Here is a 19609-nt window from a genome sequence, read left to right as displayed (position 1 = left end):
GCATCGCCCCACACACGCGCGAACACAGCTGTGCGCACCTCGACCCCCGGGGCACGCGAGGTGCGCGCACACACACACACACACGCACCCCCCGACCCACGGGCGCTCCCCTGCACTCACACACTCACACGCGCACGTGCCTGCGCGCACACGCGGTCACGCGCACACGCGGGGCACACGTACGTGTTCCCCCGTCCCCGCACCCCCCGCACCTCCTTCCACCCACCCCCGCCCCAGTCCCGCTCCCCTCGCCCCGCTCCCCGCCCGTGCCCGTGTCCCCCCGGGGCCGGCAGATGGCCCACGTGAGACGGACCGGAGCGGCCCCGCGGGGAGGGGAAGACACTCCCCTTCTTCCCGGGACGCCTCCACGGGATCGGCAGCCGGCCCGAACAGCCCGTGGGCAGCGGCGGGAGGTCCCCAAGCAGCACCCGGAGGGGGCCCGTCCCATCCTGTCTGTCTTCCCGGGCTTTATTCGCTGCCTTCCCGTTTTCCTCTTGTGGGCTCCTGTTGCCCCGCGGGTGGGTGAATCACAGGGCTGAGGGGCAGGGCAGTGACCCCGAAGGTCACTGCCACCGAGCCCACGGAGGGGCAGAGCCGGGAGCATCCCAGGGGTGGGAGTCCAGAGTCCCACCATCCCACTCACCTCCACACCCGGTGTCTCCAGCATGAGGGGCCTTGTCCCCCCTGGACAGAAGGACACCCCCAAACAGGGTAAACCCCGCAGAGGGCGGGGGCCAGCACCAGTCCCGCAGAGTGGGACTCAGCCCCCACCCTTCTGTGGGTCTTGGGCTGCAGAACTCCCTGACGTCCCCCATGAGCCCAGCGCCCCCAGGAGTGCTGGGGTCCTCCTGTCCCCCATGGAGCGGCCGGGCTCTCCTTGAGCTCCCATGAGCCCATGGGACAGTTGGGGTCTCGCTGCTCTCTGTGACCCCAGGGTGCCCCAGCCCCCGGCCTCGCATCTGGGTGCGCGTTCGGCTTTTCCTGTTTCAGGTCGGGCTGCGAAGCCGATGAGGAAACGAGGCGGCGTCACACGCGCCCTCCTGACACTGCGCCCCACGAATGTGGCCGGTGCCGTGAGGAGCCGGCACTGCGGTCGGGCAAAACGAGGGGCTGAGGGCAGCGGCTCGGCCTCCCGGGAAACATGTTCTCCCGGAAGAAGCGGGAGCTGATGAAAACCCCCTCCATCTCCAAGAAGACCCGGGCGGGAAGCCCCGTCCCACAGACCCTGCCGGTGAGTGTCCCCGGCCGTACCTCTGGCAGAGCGGGAGCCATGGGGCCATGGGGGTAACAGCACTCACAGAGCCGCTGGGAAGAGCCACAGGGTGGCAAAGGGGACCTGGATACGTCCAGGAGGTCTGCGAGGAGGAAGGAAACGAGGAAGGGGCCCTGCTCACTGGGCTTGGGGGGGCATTTTACCCCTGATGAAGGGGACAGAGCAGCCGCCGAGGGAGGCGGGAGGGCAGGAAGGGACAGGGAGGAAATGGGCTGCGGCCGAGGGTTTGGGGAGGGCAGAGAGACCCCCAGACATTCCTGGGGACTGTGGTGGGAACAAGGGGACACTGGGTCAGGCAGCCCCAGTGCTGTGCTCTGCCGTATATTTATTTATTGACGTGTGGACCCCGCCACGGTGCCGGAGGAGCCGGGAGGAAGCGCCTCATCTCCGTGGGGCCGGCCAGCGGCCGGGGCTCCCCGTCGCACCCCACACTGCCCGCCCCGCGCCTGCGCCCCAGTCCCGCTGCGTGGGGCGAGACACGGCTGGCAAGATGCGGCCGTCGGGGCCCCGGAGCCCACCGGTGGCTCCTTAGCAAGGGGCACCCGTCCCCATCCCCGTCGCGATTCCCCCTCCGGAGAGGGGCCTATGGGTGGCTGCCGGCGGGATGCTCGGCCGGGCGGCGGGCAGGAACAGCTACAGCCCCTGGGCGGCGGCGGGCAGAGCCCACCAGCCCCAGCGCTCCCTGGACTCGCTGCCCCGAGCGCCCGCCGTGCGACTGACGGTACGGCCGGGGCACCCCGAGGGGAGGGACAGGGGCTGCTGGGGCCGCTGCACCCCGGGGGGATGGAGACAGGGCCCCAGGCACTTTGGGGTGGGGCTCTTTGGAAACCTTTCCAGCCCCGTGGTGGTCTGCCCCCCGCCGTGGGGCTGAGCTCCCCCTTTGCACTCGCCCACAGGAGCCTCGTGCTCTCCGCGCTCCGGTGTCTGCCAAAGAGACTTCCGGCAGCGCCCGACCAGGGATGCTGAGATCCCACGCACTCGTGTCACACCAGGGTGCCAGGGGGGATCACTGATGGGAGCTGTTGAGGGGGCTATGGGGCTGCAGGGTCCCCTACCCACGCTCAGGGACTCTTGCTGGATGTGTGATCCCCAAGCCATGCATGGCCTAGACAGTGCTGGTACCAATCTCTCTCTTGGGGCGATATTACCCCTAGAAACTGGGGACCTCCTCCATCTGTAAAAACCCCCAAGAGTGGCCTGGGAGGTGCCCCTGTCCCGGCCCTCTTCCCCCGCATGAAACTGGCTGAAAAAGAGGAAGAGAAGTGTGGGCCAGATCCTGTTGCTGTTTGTCTGTGCTGGGGTCCCCGACGGCCTGTGATGGGCAGTCCCAGCATGGTGGGTGCTGGGGTGGACAAGCAGTGTCACCTGCATGGTCACTGTGTGCCCCCCATGATTAACATGGACCCAGAGAGGCTGGTGGGGGCTGGTAGAGGATGGCCAGGCAAGTGCCCCGACCCTGCCCAGACCCTGCCTGCTCTGTCTTTGCTCTGTGTGGTCCCAAGGCTGTCTCCAAGGTCCCCAAAGGGTATTCCTAACTGGGGAACGTGAGGCACGGTGCAACTGCAGGGTCTGGCACCAGCCCCTCAAGATACTACCCCAAAGCTGGTGGTGTGTCGAGTCCTGGGGTGCTGCCCTCTCCCTGACCAAGCTGAGGTCCCCACCATGCTGGTCTATGCCCTCACACTCATCCCTGCTCCCCAGGACCTATCCCGCAAGGATTGCCTGGAGGCACCAGGCTCCAGCTTGGGGGACCTGCCTCCGGCCAGCGCCAAGCTCAGCACCAGCCCCAGCACCGTGGGCACCCTGAAGCGCCCCACCACCCTCAGCCGCCATGCCAGCGCCACCGGCTTCCCCCTGCCCACGGCCCCCCGTGCCATGCCCAAGGGCCACAAGACCCCCACGTCCTACAGCCCCATTGAGGGCGGGGAGGGTCCCTTCATCGACCCCGAGGATATCTCGCAGCTGCTGGCATATGTTGCCCGCTTTGCCGATGCCCTGGAGAAGCTGCGGGACGTGGTGCTGCGTGATGGTGAGTTTGGCAGGGCCACAGCTCCTGCCACGCTGGGGTGCCCACCCAGTGCCAAACACCCGTGTCACAGCATGGCACTGCACCCCACGAACAGCTCCCCCTGCGTATTGGGGTTCTCTGCTCAGGTCAGAGGCCACCAGGACACCCAGGGGGCTGTTAAGCCACGGGCAAAGGTGGTGGGTGGGTGGTGGGTGGCTGCTGGAACCCGCAGCCAGGATAACACGGCTTCCTGCCGCGAGCTATTTTCATCCGCCCGTTTTCCTGTTTACACTGCAGCGGTGCCAGCCGCCTGCCAGGGCCCCCCCAAGCCCCACAGGGTGCCAGGCATGGCCCCCAACCCCATGGGGCAACTGTCAGGATGGGGCTGCGTGGTCTACAGACTCACAAACGACTGTCCCTGTCAGAAGGGGCACAGGGAATGTGTCAATCCCATTTTTGGGGGGAACACAACACCCTGTTCTCAGCCCTGCTTTTGCAGAAACTCCTTCCTGACCCCAAGGTGGGGGCTGGAATGGGCAGAGGGCTTTGCCTGGGTGGGTAGTGAGTGCCAATCCCCAATCCCAACACTTCCATGCAGGAGGCTCCTCACCTCCTAACCAGGTTGCCATTGCCCAGCCCTGGCCCCATGCTGGGAAGACCTGGACAGACCCCCAGGCTGGCAGCTGGAGCCCATGGAAGGGGCAGTCCTGGGGAAGGACCTATGGGATGCATGAGCCTGGGTGGACCAGGCACAAACAGCAGGGCAGACCTGCTGCATCCCTTGCAACTGGGAGCGTCCATCCGGGAGGAGGGAGGGAAGGAAATGAGGAGGAAATTCCCAAACTGCTTTCAAGGGAAAAAGTTACTACTGTGGAAAAAATGCCTCAAAGGTTGGGCTGCCTCTGGCCACCACCGGACCGGGCAGGAGACACACAGCCACAGCTGTGGGGAGGTCATGGACAGGCCGTGCCAGTCCTGGAAAGTCCTGAGGCCAAGGGGATGGACTGCATGGTCTGGGAGATGGCAGGATCATACCTGGCATGTGGCTGGCAGGGAGTGGCTGGGAGGTAAATACGACAAGGGATGTGGGACAGAAACAGAACAGAGATGTGGGGCAGGGACATGGGGCAAGGACATGAGGCAGGGACACAGGGCAGGGACATGGAACTGGGACATAGAGCAGCATCTCATCCCCCTTCTCTTACAGACCCCACAGAGCCCCAGCGGCCACTGGCCCATGAGTGCCTGGGTGAAACCCTGCGCATCTTGCGCCAGGTCATCAGCACGTACCCACTGCTCAACACGCTGGAGACCCTGACAGCTGCTGGGACCCTCATCTCCAAAGTCAAGGGTGAGGCAGTGGGACTGGAGGCGCTGTCCCACTCCCCTCCTGCCCCGTGTCAGGGTGTGGGGCTGGGGAGCCCATGGGGGTTTGCTGGGAGCAAAGCTGCCCCATGGACTGGTGGAGAGGGCAAACGCATCAGCTTCCTCTTGCTGTGGTTCATCTTGAAGGATGATATAGTGTTAGAGGTGACAGATTCTGCCTGGGGGTTTCCAGGCATGACCACAGGAAAAACAGTGAAATAATCAGATCCTGGTCCTGGCAGCCCCTTGTGCTTACAGAGCGGGGTGTGGGAGGCCAGATCCAGGCTGAGCACCGCCTCCCTCCACTGTCATCCATGGGGAGGGGGTGACTCCACTGACCACAGGCACAGCCCAACCTTCAGTGTCACCTGCTTCTTCCTGGACACTCAACAGCAACCACGGGGGACAGGAGGCCTCATGGCGAGTGGCGAGAGGGCTGCCAGGGGCTGGGCCCACGTGGGGATGAGAGGGAGTGCTCTGGGAGCAGACACCAGCCCCTCTCTGCAGCAGAGGACTCAGTCCACCTTGAGGAGCAGACCCAGGTTCTGCCCAGGAGCCCTGACTGCGGCTGCTGTCCTGTGCCATGGGCATCTGCCAAGCACCATCTGTGCCAGTTCCCACTGCCGCCAGTGGTTCCTCCTTTGGCTGTGGACAAGAACCCTCTTCTAGAGTCCCTCCTGCTTGGAGCAGGGCCTGAAGGAGCTGCAAGGCAGGGAGGGCAGTGGAACAGTCCAGCAGTGCTTTACCAGCAGCCCTGAGTAATGGGAATAAACAGAAACATGAGCCAAGGCATACTGGCAGGGAAATTAGTCCTGGGAGAAAGCGGGGGACACTGTGCTGTGTTGGAGAAATCCATCATCCATAGGGATGATCCTCCCCACTGCTCCCTCAGCCCACGTCAGCCCCAGCCCCAGCCCCACAGGCCCCCTGATACCAACATGAGCTGACAGGTCCTTCTCCTGCTGAGACAGGGGCAGGTGCTTGCAATGATAGGGCTCCCACATTTCCTCATCTCCAGGTTTCCACTATGAATCCAACAATGAGGCGGACAAGCGGGAGTTTGAGAAGGCCGTGGAGACCATCGCTGTATCCTTCAGCAGCACGTAAGGCATTTTGGGCAGCCACCCCCAGAGATGGTCCATGAGTGCCACTGGGTGACAGTCCATGTCACTGTCACTGCACTGAGCCCAGCCATGCTCCTCTCCCCACAGGGTGTCCGAGTTCCTCATGGGGGAGGTGGACAGCAGCACCATCCTCTCCATCCCACCCAGTGACCAGAACCAGGTGAGTGATGGGCTCAGGATGGCACAGGGCTCTGGGTGCTCCCCTCAGCTCTGGTGTGAGCCCAGAGCAGCGTTGTTTCTCCAGAGACATTCCCATGAGCTCCTGGGCACAGCCTTCCAGCTGACTTTCAGCAACACCTGAAAGGTTCTGGCAGCTCTGGGTTCTCTCCATCTGCGTGACTGACCAGTCCCTTTTCTTTCCAAATCCTCAAAGAGTATGGAGAGCCTCTATGGGGGTATCCCTGGGTCTGGAGGAGACGGCGTGCCTTCAGGCATGGAGAGCTATGACATGGGTAAGCAGGATGAGTCTGTGTGCAGGGTTTGGGGTGGGAGTGCTTGGCTGAGCAGGAACTGGTGCCTTCCCCATCATCGCTGCAATCCTGAGCCACACGTGGCTCCTCAGCTGGGAAAAGGCAGCAGAGCTGGTGGCACCAGGGTGGGCAAGACTCTGGCACAGGGATGGGGAGGTTTGCACTGGAAGCTCATGGATTCTCCCACTGCAGCCTGTCCTCCCGCCGAGGAAGTGGATGTGATGCTGCAGCGCTGTGAGGGCGGGGTGGAAGCTGCACTCCAGTACGCCAAAACCTTCTCCAAGTACATGAAGGACCTGATTGGATACCTGGAGAAAAGGACCACACTGGGTGAGCAGGGGGATGGTGGGTGGGTCCCTTCTGGGGCAGGACTGAGCCCCAGGGCAGGTCAAGGTCCCTTCAAGAAGCTGGAAGGCCAACATTTCCAGGGGTGCAAGAACTTCACTCCTCAAGTTCCTGATTTATTTTTCAAAAGGAGATTGGGTTTCACCAGGGAAATCCTGCTGTCTCATATGTCTTTTCACATCCAGCCTTTCTCTTCCAGAGATGGAGTTTGGCAAAGGGCTCCAGAAAATGGCAAACAGCTGCAAGCAAATCATGAGCCAGGAGGTAAGTCCCCATGTTGGTAAAGCCCCTGGCACTGGACTGGATTGAAAGCCCATCCCACATGCCCCAGTTCCAGAGCCCAGAAGAACATGCCGGCTGCTCTCCAAAGCTCTGCCTGGAAAAATTCAGGATGTGGCTTTTACCAGCAGCCACCAGCCTCACCACACTTGTGGCTCTTCCTCCCCAGAGGATGTGTCTCCTTGGGCTCAGGCTGGGTGCTGGGCCTCAGGGCAATGTGTTTTCCCATTTCCCAGACCAACATGCCTTTCCTGTCCATCTACCTGCTGGCTCTGGAGCAGGACATGGAGCATGGGACGTCGGTTCTGCAGGCAGCCAGCACCCTGCAGCACCAGACCTTCCTCCAGGTGAGGGAATGAAGGGTCCTCCCCAGGGCTGGTGGTCCTGGCACTGCAGAGCTGGCTCTTCCTTAGCTCAGTCCAGAGGGAATCTGCATCTGGCACTTCCCAGGCTGCAGATTTTTGTCTCTGGCACAAACCTGGCCGTGCTGGGAGCAATAGTGACCAGCACAGGGCACTTTCCTTGCCAAGCCTTGGCAAGGACAGAGCAGGAGCGCTCAGCTCAGGGCATTACCAGACTGTTCCTCCCTCCCAATCCAGCCTCTGACAGTGAGACGCCTCGAACACGAGAAGCGAAGGAAGGAGATCAAGGAGCAGTGGCACCGGGCACAGAGGAAGCTGGTGAGTGATTTGGTTTGTGTTCCCAGTGCCAGTATGGAGCACCCCATGACAGTCCCCACCTAAGGATGCTGGACCCCCTGCCCCTCTGTGGTAGTGTTGAGTGCTCAGGTGCCTCTGCTGTGCTGGGGGACCCTGGGGAGCTGGGAGGAGCTGGTGACCCCCTCGCTGAGTTCCATCCTCACCTGGGTCATGGCTCACCCTGGCAGCAAGAGGCGGAGGGGAACCTGCGCAAGGCCAAGCAGATATACATGCAGCGCAGCGAGGAGCACGAGAAGGCCAAGTACGTGGCAGTGAAAGCAGAGGAGGAGCAGCAGAACACAACCAGCAGCATCACCACCAAAACCCTGGACAAGAAGAGGCGGCTGGAAGAGGAAGCCAAGAACAAGGTAGGAAGGTGACAGCTCTGGAAGGGCCTCCTTGCTCCTGCTGTCATTGCACAGGAGCAGCCCCGAGCCACATGGAGTGAACTGAGCTCCCTTGGATCCTTGAGCATGGCATGGGAATGCCTGGAGGAACAGTGTCCAAGGGGCTGTTCTTGTTCTCCTCACCTCTGAGCCGTTCTCTCTTGCTCTTCTGAATCCCAGGCAGAAGAGGCCATGGCCACGTATCGCACCTGCGTGGCCGATGCGAACACGCAGAAGCAGGAGCTGGAGGACACCAAGGTGAACTCCCTGCGGCAGATCCATGAAGTGATCAAACAGAGCGACCAGGTCATCAAGACGGTGAGTGGGGCTGGATTGGGGTGTCCCCAGGGCAGGAGGTTTCAGAGCTGCCTCTCAGCAGAGCTGGCTGAACTGACCTTTTTCATCAGGGGCCTGTGTGGGTGCAGAGATCCCCTCTCCCTTATGCTCAGAAAAAAAAAGTCTCAAGGCTGCAGAACAAGTGCTGCTCCATGCTGATTTCCCAGCTAACCTGGAGCTCCTGGTTCCTGTGCTCCTGATTTCCCAGCTAACATGGAGCTCCTGGTTCCTCTGCTCCTGATTTCCCACCCAACCTGGAGCTCCTGGTTCCTCTGCTCCTGATTTCCAACCTAACCTGGAGCTCCTGGTTCCTCTGCTCCTGATTTCCCACCCAACCTGGAGCTCCTGGTTCCTCTGCTCCTGATTTCCCACCCAACCTGGAGCTCCTGGTTCCTCTGCTCCTGATTTCCAACCTAACCTGGAGCTCCTGGTTCCTCTGCTCCTGATTTCCCACCCAACCTGGAGCTCCTGGTTCCTCTGCTCCTGATTTCCCACCCAACCTGGAGCTCCTGGTTCCTCTGCTCCTGATTTCCAACCTAACCTGGAGCTCCTGGTTCCTCTGCTCCTGATTTCCCACCCAACCTGGAGCTCCTGGTTCCTCTGCTCCTGATTTCCAACCTAACCTGGAGCTCCTGGTTCCTCTGCTCCTGATTTCCCACCTAATCTGGAGCTCCTGGTTCCTCTGCTCCTGATTTCCCACCCAACCTGGAGCTCCTGGTTCCTCTGCTCCTGATCCCCACCTAACCTGGTACATCTTTTCCCTCTTCTCCTGTACCTCAGCTCACAAAGCTCACACCAGTGTCTCTCCACATCACTTTTAGGCCACCATCTCCTTCTACCAGATCATGCACATGCAGACGGCGCCGCTGCCCGTGAACTTCCAGACGCTGTGTGAGAGCAGCAAGCTGTACGACCCGGGCCAGCAGTACGCGTCCCACGTGCGGCAGCTGCAGCGCGGGGACGAGCCTGACGTCCAGTACGACTTCGAGCCCTACGTGTCCAGCAATGCCTGGTAAGAGAGGAGAGGGGAACCATCACCAGGTAATGCTCCAGCTCAGCTGTGGCCCCTTTGTCATCTCCTGGTGTTGTGGCTGTCCACACTCTCCTGCAGGAACCAGGACGCTTTCAGCATTCCTAAAGGCAGCTCCTGCTGGCAGTGGTGGGGTTAGACCAGCTCAGAGTTCCCCTCACATCCTTCAATGGATGAGATGGGCTGTTGAGTGTTTAAGAGATGACTGTGCATCCCAAGACTGGTGGATAACAGCCGTGGATAAAGTTTCCAAGTGTCCTTCCATCCTTCCCATCCACATTCCCTTTTCCCCTCCAGGTCTCCCTTTTCTCGGACACGGAAGGGCAGCTTCAATGCCAGCGAGTTCTCCACGAGTGCCGAGGGGGCCGGGGCTGGCTCTGAAGGGGGGGCAGGAGCCAAGGAACTGCCCAGCGGGGCCGGGGCAGCCGAGCGGAGAGGTGAGCCTGGGAGCAGTGGGACAGGCTGGGAGCCTCCCAAGTGGAATTCCCTAAAGGACACTTAACCAGATCTGTGGTGCTTTTCTCTCTAACAGACCATTATCCATCTTCCCACCCTCTTTTCCTTGCTGACTGTTTTCCTTGCTGCCGCAAACCCCACCAGCCCCTTCACCAGCAGCTTCTCCCAGTCATTCCAGTTTCTCCCAGCATCCACACTGTTCTGCTGTTCCTTCCCAAACACAGACAGCAATCCCAATGGACTGTGTTTTCTCTCTGCAGGTGGGAGGGGACACCAGGTCCATAAATCCTGGCCAACCTCCGTTGCTGACACTGACAGCAGCCTGGATTCCAGCACAGGTAGATAAGGGAACTGCTCAGGAGCCCCTCCCAGTACTCTAAACTCAGAGCATCCCAGTTGGGCAGGCCCAACCCCTGTTTTACCTGCCCTGAGAGAACACAGTTGGTAAATGCCTGTGGTGATCCCAGTCTCCGTTGGGGTGGGATGGGTGGGGTGGGATGAGTTCTTAGAAGAGAAACAGTTTTGACAGTATTTCACTGGTTTGTGGGTTTTCCTTGGACAGGTGAATTCAGCCACAAACTCCAGCGGCTCTCATCCAATGGCACCATGTCCTCCAGTGAGGAGCTGGAGGAGAAGGATGACACCACCACCCCCTTTGAGCAGAGTAGGTGACAATGTGGGAGGTGACAGGTGGGAGGTGACAGTGCTGCTGCTGCACTCGCCTCCGGCAGAGCTCCCTGTGGGCCACTTTTCCCTAATCCAGTAGTTCTGGAGGCAAACCCAATGATTACTTGGGATTCCTGATGGTGTTCCTGGTAGAGCTGCCTTTCCCAAGGAATGAGTCCTGCTCAAGCTGTGCCTGACCTCACATTTCCTTTTGCTATGCTCAGGCATCAACGGGATCACCCCGGAGCTGGCAGCTCCCACAGGGCCCTTCCGGAATGTTGGCTTGTCCAAGGCTGCCCAGACCCATCGGCTGAGGAAGCTCCGTGCCCCTTCCAAGTGTCGGGAGTGCAACAGCTACGTGTACTTCCAGGGAGCTGAGTGTGAGGAGGTGAGCAGGGAGAAGTGGGAAGAGAGCTGGTGGTGGAACTCACCTGAGCCCAGCTCTGACCATGTTCAGAGGGCCATTCCTCCTGCAGGGAGGAATCCAGGTGCTTTCCATTGGTCCTGCAGTGTCTCCAAGGCATTTTTACTGTTTCCCCCCATGCTCTGAGCGATGCTTGGTGTTTCCCTGTAGCTGCCCTCCCACCTCCCTGTCTTCTCCTCTCTCTTCTAGTGCTACCTGGCCTGCCACAAGAAGTGCTTGGAGACCTTGGCCATCCAGTGTGGGCACAAGAAGCTTCAAGGGAAGCTGCAGCTCTTTGGGCAGGACTTCACAAAGGCATCTCAGAGCAGCCCAGATGGGATCCCCTTCATCGTCAAGAAGTGCATTTCAGAGATCGAGAAACGGGCTCTGAAAACCAAGGTGAGTCACACTCTTCTCTCTCCTCCTCCTCAGCTGGCTTAGCCCTTGGAAGGATCCTCTGGAAAACTGATGGGCTCAACATCAGATTTCTGCAGGACAGGGAGCCAGGGAGACCCAGGGATGACCTTGGCCCAGATAGCCCAAACTCTGCCTGTGAAAACTCAGCTCTCCTGCCTCCTGCTTTCCTATGAAGCAGGAATGACTGAGCTGCAAGAAGATATCCCAGAATGACTTCCTGGAGGGATTTCCCACCCCAAAAGGAGAGGATGGGAGAACACAGCTCACTGTCCCATGCAGACATGAAGAGGAACATCTCCCCTCACCTCAGCTCCACTTTTCTGTCTTTCACAGGGCATCTATCGAGTTAATGGCGTCAAGACCCGTGTGGAGAAGCTCTGCCAGGCCTTTGAGAATGGGAAGGATTTGGTGGAGCTGTCCCAGGCCTCCCCCCATGACATCAGCAATGTCCTGAAGCTCTACCTGAGACAGGTAAGGTGCTGGTGGTACCTCCTGTGATGGGATGGAGGGGAGGTGGCCAGAGGAACCAACCTGGCCAGAGGAATTCTGCACAAACCAGGCTCAATAACTGGGTGGGTGGGTGGGGAGGGACCCCTCCCAGCAGGGATTGGGTTGGCTGTGGAGATGGGGCCAGTGACCCCCCACAACTCACCCCACACTGCGTCACAGCGGTCACAGCCGCAGAGCAGCGACGTGCAGAAGCACCGAACCCTCCGCCCCTTCCAGTTGGGGAACTGGGTACCCAAAAAGGGGAAGGGACCCAGCAAAAGTCACCCCACACAGGCTGAGTCACATCCCCGTGGGGTGGACTCGGCCCCTCAGGTCTCACCCTGGGCTGTGCTCAGTGGGGTCTCTGTCCCTTGGGTCACTCTGGGCTGTGCTCAGTGGGGTCTCTGTCCCTTGGGTCACTCTGGGATGGGCTGGGTGGGGTCTCTGCCCCTCGGGTCACTCTGGGCTGGACTCAGTGGGGTCTCTGCCCCTCGGGTCACTCTGGGCTGGACTCAGTGGGGTCTCTGCCCCTTGGGTCACCCTGGACTGGACTCAGTGGGGTCTCTGCCCCTTGGGTCGCCCACAGCAGCACTGCCCCAGACACCCCCCTCCATGTACCCAAACTGTCAGTGCAAACAGCATCACCACATCCTCCAACAGCCACCACAAGGCAGGAGGAGCGGAAGCTGCTTCTCTCTCACAAGCAGCCGTGGATTAACTCTTTTCACGCTGCCTTTCTCTGGTGTGATCTCTCCAAAGGCCTCCTCCATGTTACATCATAGGGGAACCACATTCCTAGGCTGCTGCATACCAGGAGTGAAGGGTCCTGAGTTGCTCCTGTGGTCTCTCCAAAGAAAAACAGAGTAGAACAAGAGGGGGAACTCAGTCCTGAGCCCCAACTGTCCCCTTGCTGCAGAGAAATATGTTAAAGTCACTCTGTAAAGGGCTGGATGGAGGGAACCACCTCTGCTGCGAGGCAGCCTGTCCCCAAAACATCCGTTTAAGCCACTTTGAAAACATCACCAGCCATGTGGAACACCCAGCAGTCAACACCAGCCCCGGCTGCTTCACACAAACTTCAAAGCAGAGTTTCCCCCACCGCAGCCCTGCCTTCACCTCAGACTGTGCCTGTGGCATCCTGTACCCTTCCCATCCTCCCTTCCCCACCCAGAACAATCCATCCCTGTCCTCTTCCTAGAAACCTCCTGTCTGCTGGGGGGCCTGCTGCTGGGTCCACCCCAGCCAGGGCTTTTCCAGGGAAAAAAGGGAATCCCTGCACCTCGACCCAGCAGGGAGCACCCACGGGTGGATCAAACACTGCTTTTGGCTTGAACTTCAAAAGTGCTTCTTGGCCAGGACTAACGAGACTGGATTGACATGCTCCAGGAGATGGATAAATAAACATCCCCTCTGGGTAGAGGGTTTGCAGCACTCATGGAATCCTGGAATGGAAGGGATGTTAAAGCTCCTCTCATTCCACCTCCCTGCTGTGAGCAGGGACACCTTCCACTAGACCAGGGTTCTCCATCCAACCTGGCCTTGAGCACTTCCAGGGATGTTTGATCACTGAAAGGCCCCCAACTCACCAGCTCAGGACAGGTCCAGGTCTGATGGAGGTGGGAGCTGCTCCCAGGACTGGGACCATCTCCCCTTTTCTCTCTGCAGCTCCCAGAGCCCATTATGCCCTTCCGGCTGTACAACGAGCTGATGGGGCTGGCCAAGGAGAGCCTGCAGGGTGGGGAGGCCAAGGGCCGGGGCGGGAAGGGCGGCCCCGAGCTGGTGGACAGAGGAGCCGACACCGACCGGGTGGTGCTGAACCTGGTGCTGAAGCTGAGGGAGCTGCTGAAGGAGCTTCCCTATGAGAACATGGCCACTCTCCAGTACCTTCTGCAGCACCTGAGGAGGTGAGAGGGGCAGGGCCAGAGCCTGTGTGGGTGTTGGGCACCTTCCCTTTCTTCCCTGGGGCAGGGAGGTGAGTGAAGACTTCCCACCAGAGTCAGTGACTGCAGATGCTTCTTGCCCTCTCATGAGGCTCGTGTGCTCCAGCCCATCCCCTCCCCCAGCCCTGCCCATCCACCCTTCTCCCTCTTGGTTATCACAAATTCCTCATCCTCCCCAGGATCGTGGAAGTGGAACAGGACAACAAGATGACCTCAGGCAACTTGGGCATTGTCTTTGGGCCAACACTGATGCGCCCCAGGCCCACAGATGCCACCATTTCCTTGTCCTCACTGGTGGATTATCCCCACCAAGCTCGTATCATCGAGGCCCTCATCATCTTTTACTCTACCATCTTTGAGCACAAGGAGATGGCGGCACTGGCCGAGCCCGGCAGACGCGGCTCAGGCCCAACGGAAGAGGTAGGAATCTCCAGGGAAGGGGGATCCTCAGGGCACATTCCCTGATGTTCTCTGGAGCCAAGTCCCAGAGAATGAGAACTCCTCTCCTCCTGTGCCTCCCAGGCCCACACAGGCTCGCAGTCCACAGCTCCTCCTGGCACTGTCCCCTACCTGGAGCTGCCTTCGGAGAAGGGGGATTTGGCTTTCAGCGCTGACTCACTCACAGGTTAGTGAAGGGCATGGGGGGCTCCTGGTGGGTGTGGATCACACAGTCCATCCCCTCCCCCAAGGGACCCCAGGTTTGCTGCACGAATCTCCTGCCAATGCTGCAGTGCTGTGCCAGTGTGGACAGGATTCCTCTGTCCCCCAGAGTCTGGTGACCGCTCTGTGGACTCCGACTCGGAGCTGGAGGACAGTGGGGAGCCACTGACCCATCTGAGGAAACAGGGGAGTGAGACCAGCACGGACGACGCTCAGTTCTGCGATGAGGGCAGCGAGGGGCCACGGAGCCGGAGCTGCAGCGTGGGCCAGTGGGATGCAGAGGGCTCCGGTCCCCGCTGCTGCAGTCCTGGAGAGGAGCAGAGTGACATGGAGGAGCCCCCCGAGAGCCACGACCCCACTGCCTCCAGGGACACCACGAGCCAGCCCAGCACCCCCACAGGTGCCAGGGGCCATGAGCTGCAGCCCCGGCTCATCTGAGCCACTGGACAGAACCTCTGCAGTTGCTGGGATGGGCAAAGGGGCAAATCCCAGAGGCTGCCCAGATGCAGAAAACTGAGATGTGGAGGGGTGGGAGGGATGCACAGTGGACTGAGGGGGTTTGGTGTGTCAGCTGCAGGTGAGTCCTGGGTGGTTCCTGGCTGGAGCTTTCACACAAAACCCCCGAGCCCCTTGGCTCCTGGCAGGGTAATGGGGTCACAGCCTGCCGGGACCTGGCTCAGCCTGGTCAGTCCCTTCTCTGGGAGGGACCTGAGGCTGGGCAGACCCTCCTTCTGTGTGCTGGTTGTTCAGGACTGGGAAGGAGCCCAGGGCTGTGCTGTGCTCGTGCCAGGTGTTTTGTTTTTGCTGTTCTCCTGAATTCCTGAATGCTGCACCTGCAGAGATCGAGGTTGGATGAGACACAGGACCTGGTCATTCTTGATGGCTGAGGCTGGAAGGGAGCTGAGGCTGTTGCTGATGCAGGAAAGCTCCTCAGGAGTGGGCCAGAGAAGAGGGGCCACCACAAGAACAAATGGGAACAGAGGCAGCTCCCCAGGACAGGGACATGGCCAGAGCAGTGCTGGAGTTGGCTTGGCCTGTTTAAAGCCCCTACACCACCTCATGCAGAGTCAGGCTTGGCTTTGGGGCTGTGCTGTGCCCTCTGCGGGGTTCTGGGGACATCCCTCACTGGTACCTGACTGCACCTGGCACCTGGAGCCCAGGATGGATTTCCTGCCCCAAAGCCACCGGGGCTCTCCTGGCACCGCACGGTCCTGGCTTGGCTGACGACATCTGCCCTGCTGCTTGGATTGAGGGCATCTGGATTGATGGGTACCTGGAGTGACTCCAGATACTGTGCAGGAGCCATGCAAAGAGCAGCCACAAGAGGCAAGCTGGCCTGGCTGCAGTGTCCTGAGTCCTGCTGAGCTCTCACAAGGGGTTGTTTTATGATTGTTTGGTCTCCAAAAAGCTGTGCTGCAAGTCCAGGACTAACGCTCTGCTCTTGATGCTGGGTGTGGAGCAGGTCCCCATGGAGAGGTGCCTCTTCCTCCTCCTCAGGATCACCACAGCCCAAATCCACCCAGCCCCAGCCCATATAATCTTAAGCTTTGTTTTCTGTAGAGATTAATCAACCCTTCAAAATGACTCCACTACCTCTGCTGGCAAAGGGACTAAAGCCAAAGTGGGTGGTCTTTTTTAAAGCTATGAGACTTTTTCTGCACTGAGGCACAGAGACAAGTTGATTTTTAGCTTGGAATGAGCTGAGAGCCATCTCCTTTCATTCCCCTGCTCGTGGGACACGGACCAGATGGTGCTGGGTGGGTCTCACACCTCAGTACTGCAGGACCCAGCCATGGACAGGAGGTTTGAGCCCTCTGAGGCCAATGGAGACACATCTCAGCAAAGGTACATAAACCCAGGTTAACTCACAGGTAACTGGTTTGGAACTGAGCCAGGGAAGAGCTGGAGAAGCCCCCAGGAGCTGTCCTGCCCCACAGCTCTTCCACAGGGCAGCTGGAATGGTTCCAGCAGGCCATTTCCGAGGCAGCAGGGGGGATCTGGGAGTGCTGCTGCCACAGTGGTACTGTGTGTGTGTGTGTGAGGGGGGTGAGGATGGTGAGGGTGAGTGTGAGTGAGGGAAGGGTGAAGGCTGTGCTTGAGCTTCCCACGGTGACAGCTCCCTCGTGGCTGTGTCCGTGTTTGTCCTGACATGCCTGTGCTGCTGCCAACGCCGCGTCAGGTCTCGCTGTGTTCACATTGACATGCTTCCAAAAAATGAATAAAATCTGTGTGTTCTGACCCATGTTTGTCCTGGAGATCAGAGTCTTCCAGCCTTCCCTGGCTGTGGGAGGCCAAGCACTGCAAATCCAGGTGTTTCTGGCAGGAAAACTGATGTTTAAAACCCCTCCCAGGGATCTGGGATGGATTAAAACAAGTGTGACTGGGGGTGATGAGCAACTCTCCAGCACAGTATCCAAACACCAGGGTCCCAAACCAAGGCCAGGGGGAAGCAGATCAGGGAAGAAACAAGCCTGGAGCATCCAAACAGGCAGCAGGTCAGAGCTCTGCAGGGCTCAGCCATGGTGCAGAGTCCCAGCAGGAAGAGATTCCAAACATAATGAAAAATGTGGGAGCTCAGAAGGTCTCAAAGCCTTGCCCCAGGGAGACACTGAGCAACACCACAGCACTGAGGGTACAAACCTTTATTACAAACAAGAGCCCATAAAACAGGGAAATGAAGGCCTTTCCCACTCACTTCCTCCCTGTTCACTTCCAGACTCCAGGGCTGAGTTCTGGATGGAACTGAGAGTTCACAGCAAAGTCCAAGCTGGAAAACAGGGAATGAGGCCCAATGACAGGACTGCAGGGAGGCAACATGAGAAGAGGATTTCCTTGGCTGTCGTTGGAAGGGCAGGAAGCTCGGAGGGCCTGGGAACTGCTGGTGGGAGGGGACAGTGGGAGGTGCCACACAACTCCTCACACCTTGGAGAGAGAACAGAGGATGTGAATCATTTCCCACTCCCTCAGCCAGCCCCACTCCAGACCCCACCAAATGTTCCAAATCCCGATGGGCATGGCCTGAACAGTGGGCACAAGACCCTGAGACAGGTTCAGCTGGTCAGAGCAGGGTGCTGATAATGCCAAAGTTGTGGGTTTGTTCCTGTACAGGCCATTCCCTTGAGAGCTGGACTCTGTGATCCTTGTAGGTCCCCTCCAACTCAGAATCTTGTGATTCAGTGAGCAGGTGACAGGGGAGTCTCCCTCTGCTCTGCCCTAACAGCTCCCCCCACAAGCCATTCAAAGCTCTGAGATGGTTGACATTGACCCTGGGATGCCCCATCCAGCCCCCAGCACTGCCCAGAGCCCCCCCAGAGCACGGGGTCCCCTCAGCCTTACCCACACAGGGGTCACTGCACCAGCCTGTAGGTGATGTACCGTCCTGCTGTCTCGCTTGGCCTGATGATCTTCACCACCTGCAGGACCCACAAGGAGCTCAGGACAAAGACACTCCTTTCCTGCTCCCAGAGCTCCAAAACAGCACCAGGATCATCCCCTCCCTGCCCTGCCACAGGGAACTGCTGCCTCAGCCTGTTCCTCTCACCTGCCCACGTTTTATCCCGAAGTACCGGGCCACAGGGTCCCCAGCCTGGATCCTGGGGAGTTGGTTCTCCCTCAGTTTGCTGTGCTGGGAGTCAAGGAGCAGCTCTGGACACGGCACGGGCCGGCAGCGCCATCGGCAGCTCATGGAACAGGGAAATGAACCAGGGCAGGACAGGGGGAATTCAGCCCAAAGTTCCATCACACCCCAGCAGGAGGGAGGGACATGCACAGGCAACCAAAGGGCCACTCAGAGGGCCACCAAAGGATACTATCGGGCCAGCAGCTCTGTTACTTCCTCCTTGGTCATGACAACGTGCTCTGGGACCAGCTGCAAACACGGGAGAGGCCGAGATGAGCCAGGGACAGCAACTGCTCCTCACACAGCTGGAGACAAACCCCCATCCCTGCTCACCTCGTGCTCTGTGATGTTGATCAGAAGCTCCTGCTGCAGGAACTGCTCCAGGATGTATTTGGGAGCCATGTCAACCAGGGACTGGGAGGGAAAGGTCTGTCAGAGGCAGCTGGGACAGCTCTGGCAGTGCCCAGAGCCACCCCTCTGGGGTCACCCTGTGCTCACACAGACACAGCCAGGCTGGTAATGAGCACGTGGATCTTCTGAGTCCTGGAAATATCCTCTTTTCCTTCCCCCACTTCCCAACTGCTCATGGGCCCTCAGCTGTGCTGCTGCCACCAGGAGCAGCTGCTCTGCTTAAAGACACTTTGATGCTAAGGAAGAGGCTGTGTGAAGGCACAACAGGCTTTAGTGAAAGCTTTTCTCTGTAAGGGAATGCTGAGTTTTAATTTACCTAAAACAGTGAGGAGAAAGAGGCAGGGAAAACCTCCAGTGCCCAGCAGAACCCTCCGAGGGGGCCTGTCCTGTCCCCACGCACCTGCTTGGCCGAGGGGGTCATTCCCTGCTGCACCACGATCAGTGCCCGGGTGATGTTCTCCTCCTGCATGCGCTGGCAGTACATCTTGATCGTCTTGATCCCCACCTTGGGCTCCTCTGGGGAGGAGCCAGACCCGGGGTCACTGAGAGCACCCCGCGCTCCGAACGCCTCTCCCCCCCGCCCCGAGTGGCTCTCCCAGCGCCCCGCCCGGCCCGGCGCCGCTCACCGGGGAAGAACACGAACATCTGGTCGGTGGGATCGTCGTTGTGAGCCACCAGCACGGTCAGGTCGGTGCGGCGGGGGCGGCCCTCGCTGGGCTTGTCCCCGAACTGCGCCTTGAACTCCTCCAGCGTCTGGTCAAGCTCGTCCTGGGTCACCAGGTACCCGCGGTCGTGGCAGAGCTGCGGGAGCAGCACCGGGCTCAGCGGCGCGGCCGCACCGGGCACGGGCAGGCGGGGCTCTGCCGCACCCTACGCGGCCTCGCAGCGCCGCCGGGGCTCTTCCCACGCGGCGACCGCCCCTTCCCAACCTTCCCCGGCCCCTCCGGCTCCCCTTTCCCCCGTTCCCCGGACCTGCATGATGGTCTTGCGGATCTTCCACAGCCGGTACGTCTCCTCCTCATCGTCCATGTTGCCCACTGAGGCCCCCGCGGGCTGCCCGCGCCCTTGCCTGCCGTGCGCGGCGCCTCCCCCACGCTGTCACCTGCCCCTCGCGCATACAGGCGGCGCTGGGACGGCCGCGGGGGCCTCGCCCGCGGCGCCTCCTGGGAGATGTAGTTCGCCGCGGGCTGTCCGCACCGCGGGGACTGGGCGGAATGGAAGGACCGGCGGGAAC

At 60.0% G+C, this 19609-nt stretch overlaps 2 protein-coding genes across 3 annotated transcripts; one reads left to right on the top strand and one right to left on the bottom strand.

Annotated features, from left to right (window-relative positions):
- Nucleotides 1-994: 994 nt before the first annotated feature.
- On the top strand, nt 995-16583 carry ARHGAP45 (Rho GTPase activating protein 45). 2 transcript variants are annotated; one of them, XM_071577801.1, is made up of 23 exons: nt 995-1231; nt 2975-3302; nt 4489-4632; nt 5665-5749; nt 5858-5930; nt 6144-6222; nt 6433-6570; nt 6785-6849; nt 7101-7211; nt 7464-7544; nt 7751-7930; nt 8129-8266; nt 9106-9296; nt 9612-9751; nt 10031-10108; nt 10333-10434; nt 10661-10824; nt 11050-11238; nt 11590-11727; nt 13411-13649; nt 13865-14105; nt 14208-14310; nt 14455-16583. In XM_071577801.1, exons 1-23 carry the CDS (start codon nt 1142-1144, stop codon nt 14781-14783), a joined length of 3426 nt encoding a protein of 1141 aa, XP_071433902.1. In that variant the 5' UTR covers nt 995-1141; the 3' UTR covers nt 14784-16583. The 2 variants fall into 2 exon arrangements, with proteins under 2 accessions (XP_071433902.1, XP_071433901.1); XM_071577800.1 differs by lacking the exon at nt 995-1231 and adding an exon at nt 1712-1994.
- Nucleotides 16584-16972: 389 nt separating this feature from the next.
- Nucleotides 16973-19490, bottom strand: POLR2E (RNA polymerase II, I and III subunit E). The gene is made up of 8 exons (XM_071578001.1): nt 19348-19490; nt 19002-19176; nt 18776-18891; nt 18298-18378; nt 18155-18213; nt 17887-17965; nt 17682-17758; nt 16973-17267 (listed from the first exon to the last, which is right to left on the bottom strand). The coding sequence occupies exons 1-7, from the start codon at nt 19402-19404 to the stop codon at nt 17693-17695; spliced, it is 633 nt and encodes a 210-aa protein (XP_071434102.1). The 5' UTR covers nt 19405-19490; the 3' UTR covers nt 16973-17267; nt 17682-17692.
- Nucleotides 19491-19609: the final 119 nt, after the last annotated feature.

The sequence above is a fragment of the Pithys albifrons genome, chromosome 27 (genome assembly GCF_047495875.1).
Source record: "Pithys albifrons albifrons isolate INPA30051 chromosome 27, PitAlb_v1, whole genome shotgun sequence".
Taxonomy (NCBI): domain Eukaryota; kingdom Metazoa; phylum Chordata; class Aves; order Passeriformes; family Thamnophilidae; genus Pithys; species Pithys albifrons.
The sequence above is the reverse complement of the archived record's forward strand: the minus strand, read 5'-3'. Positions and strand labels throughout refer to the sequence as shown.

Excerpts from the sequence above, each read along its gene's own strand:
- ARHGAP45 (XM_071577800.1), top strand. The coding sequence starts at position 1,878 with ATGCTCGGCCGGGCGGCGGGCAGGAACAGCTACAGCCCCTGGGCGGCG. Across the intron at positions 10,109-10,332 it reads CAGCCTGGATTCCAGCACAG|GTGAATTCAGCCACAAACTC; the intron begins GTAGATAAGGGA and ends TTCCTTGGACAG. Across the intron at positions 11,728-13,410 it reads TGAAGCTCTACCTGAGACAG|CTCCCAGAGCCCATTATGCC; the intron begins GTAAGGTGCTGG and ends TTCTCTCTGCAG.
- POLR2E (XM_071578001.1), bottom strand. The coding sequence starts at position 19,404 with ATGGACGATGAGGAGGAGACGTACCGGCTGTGGAAGATCCGCAAGACC. Across the intron at positions 19,177-19,347 it reads TCCGCAAGACCATCATGCAG|CTCTGCCACGACCGCGGGTA; the intron begins GTCCGGGGAACG and ends CTGCTCCCGCAG. Across the intron at positions 18,892-19,001 it reads GATGTTCGTGTTCTTCCCCG|AGGAGCCCAAGGTGGGGATC; the intron begins GTGAGCGGCGCC and ends GCTCCTCCCCAG.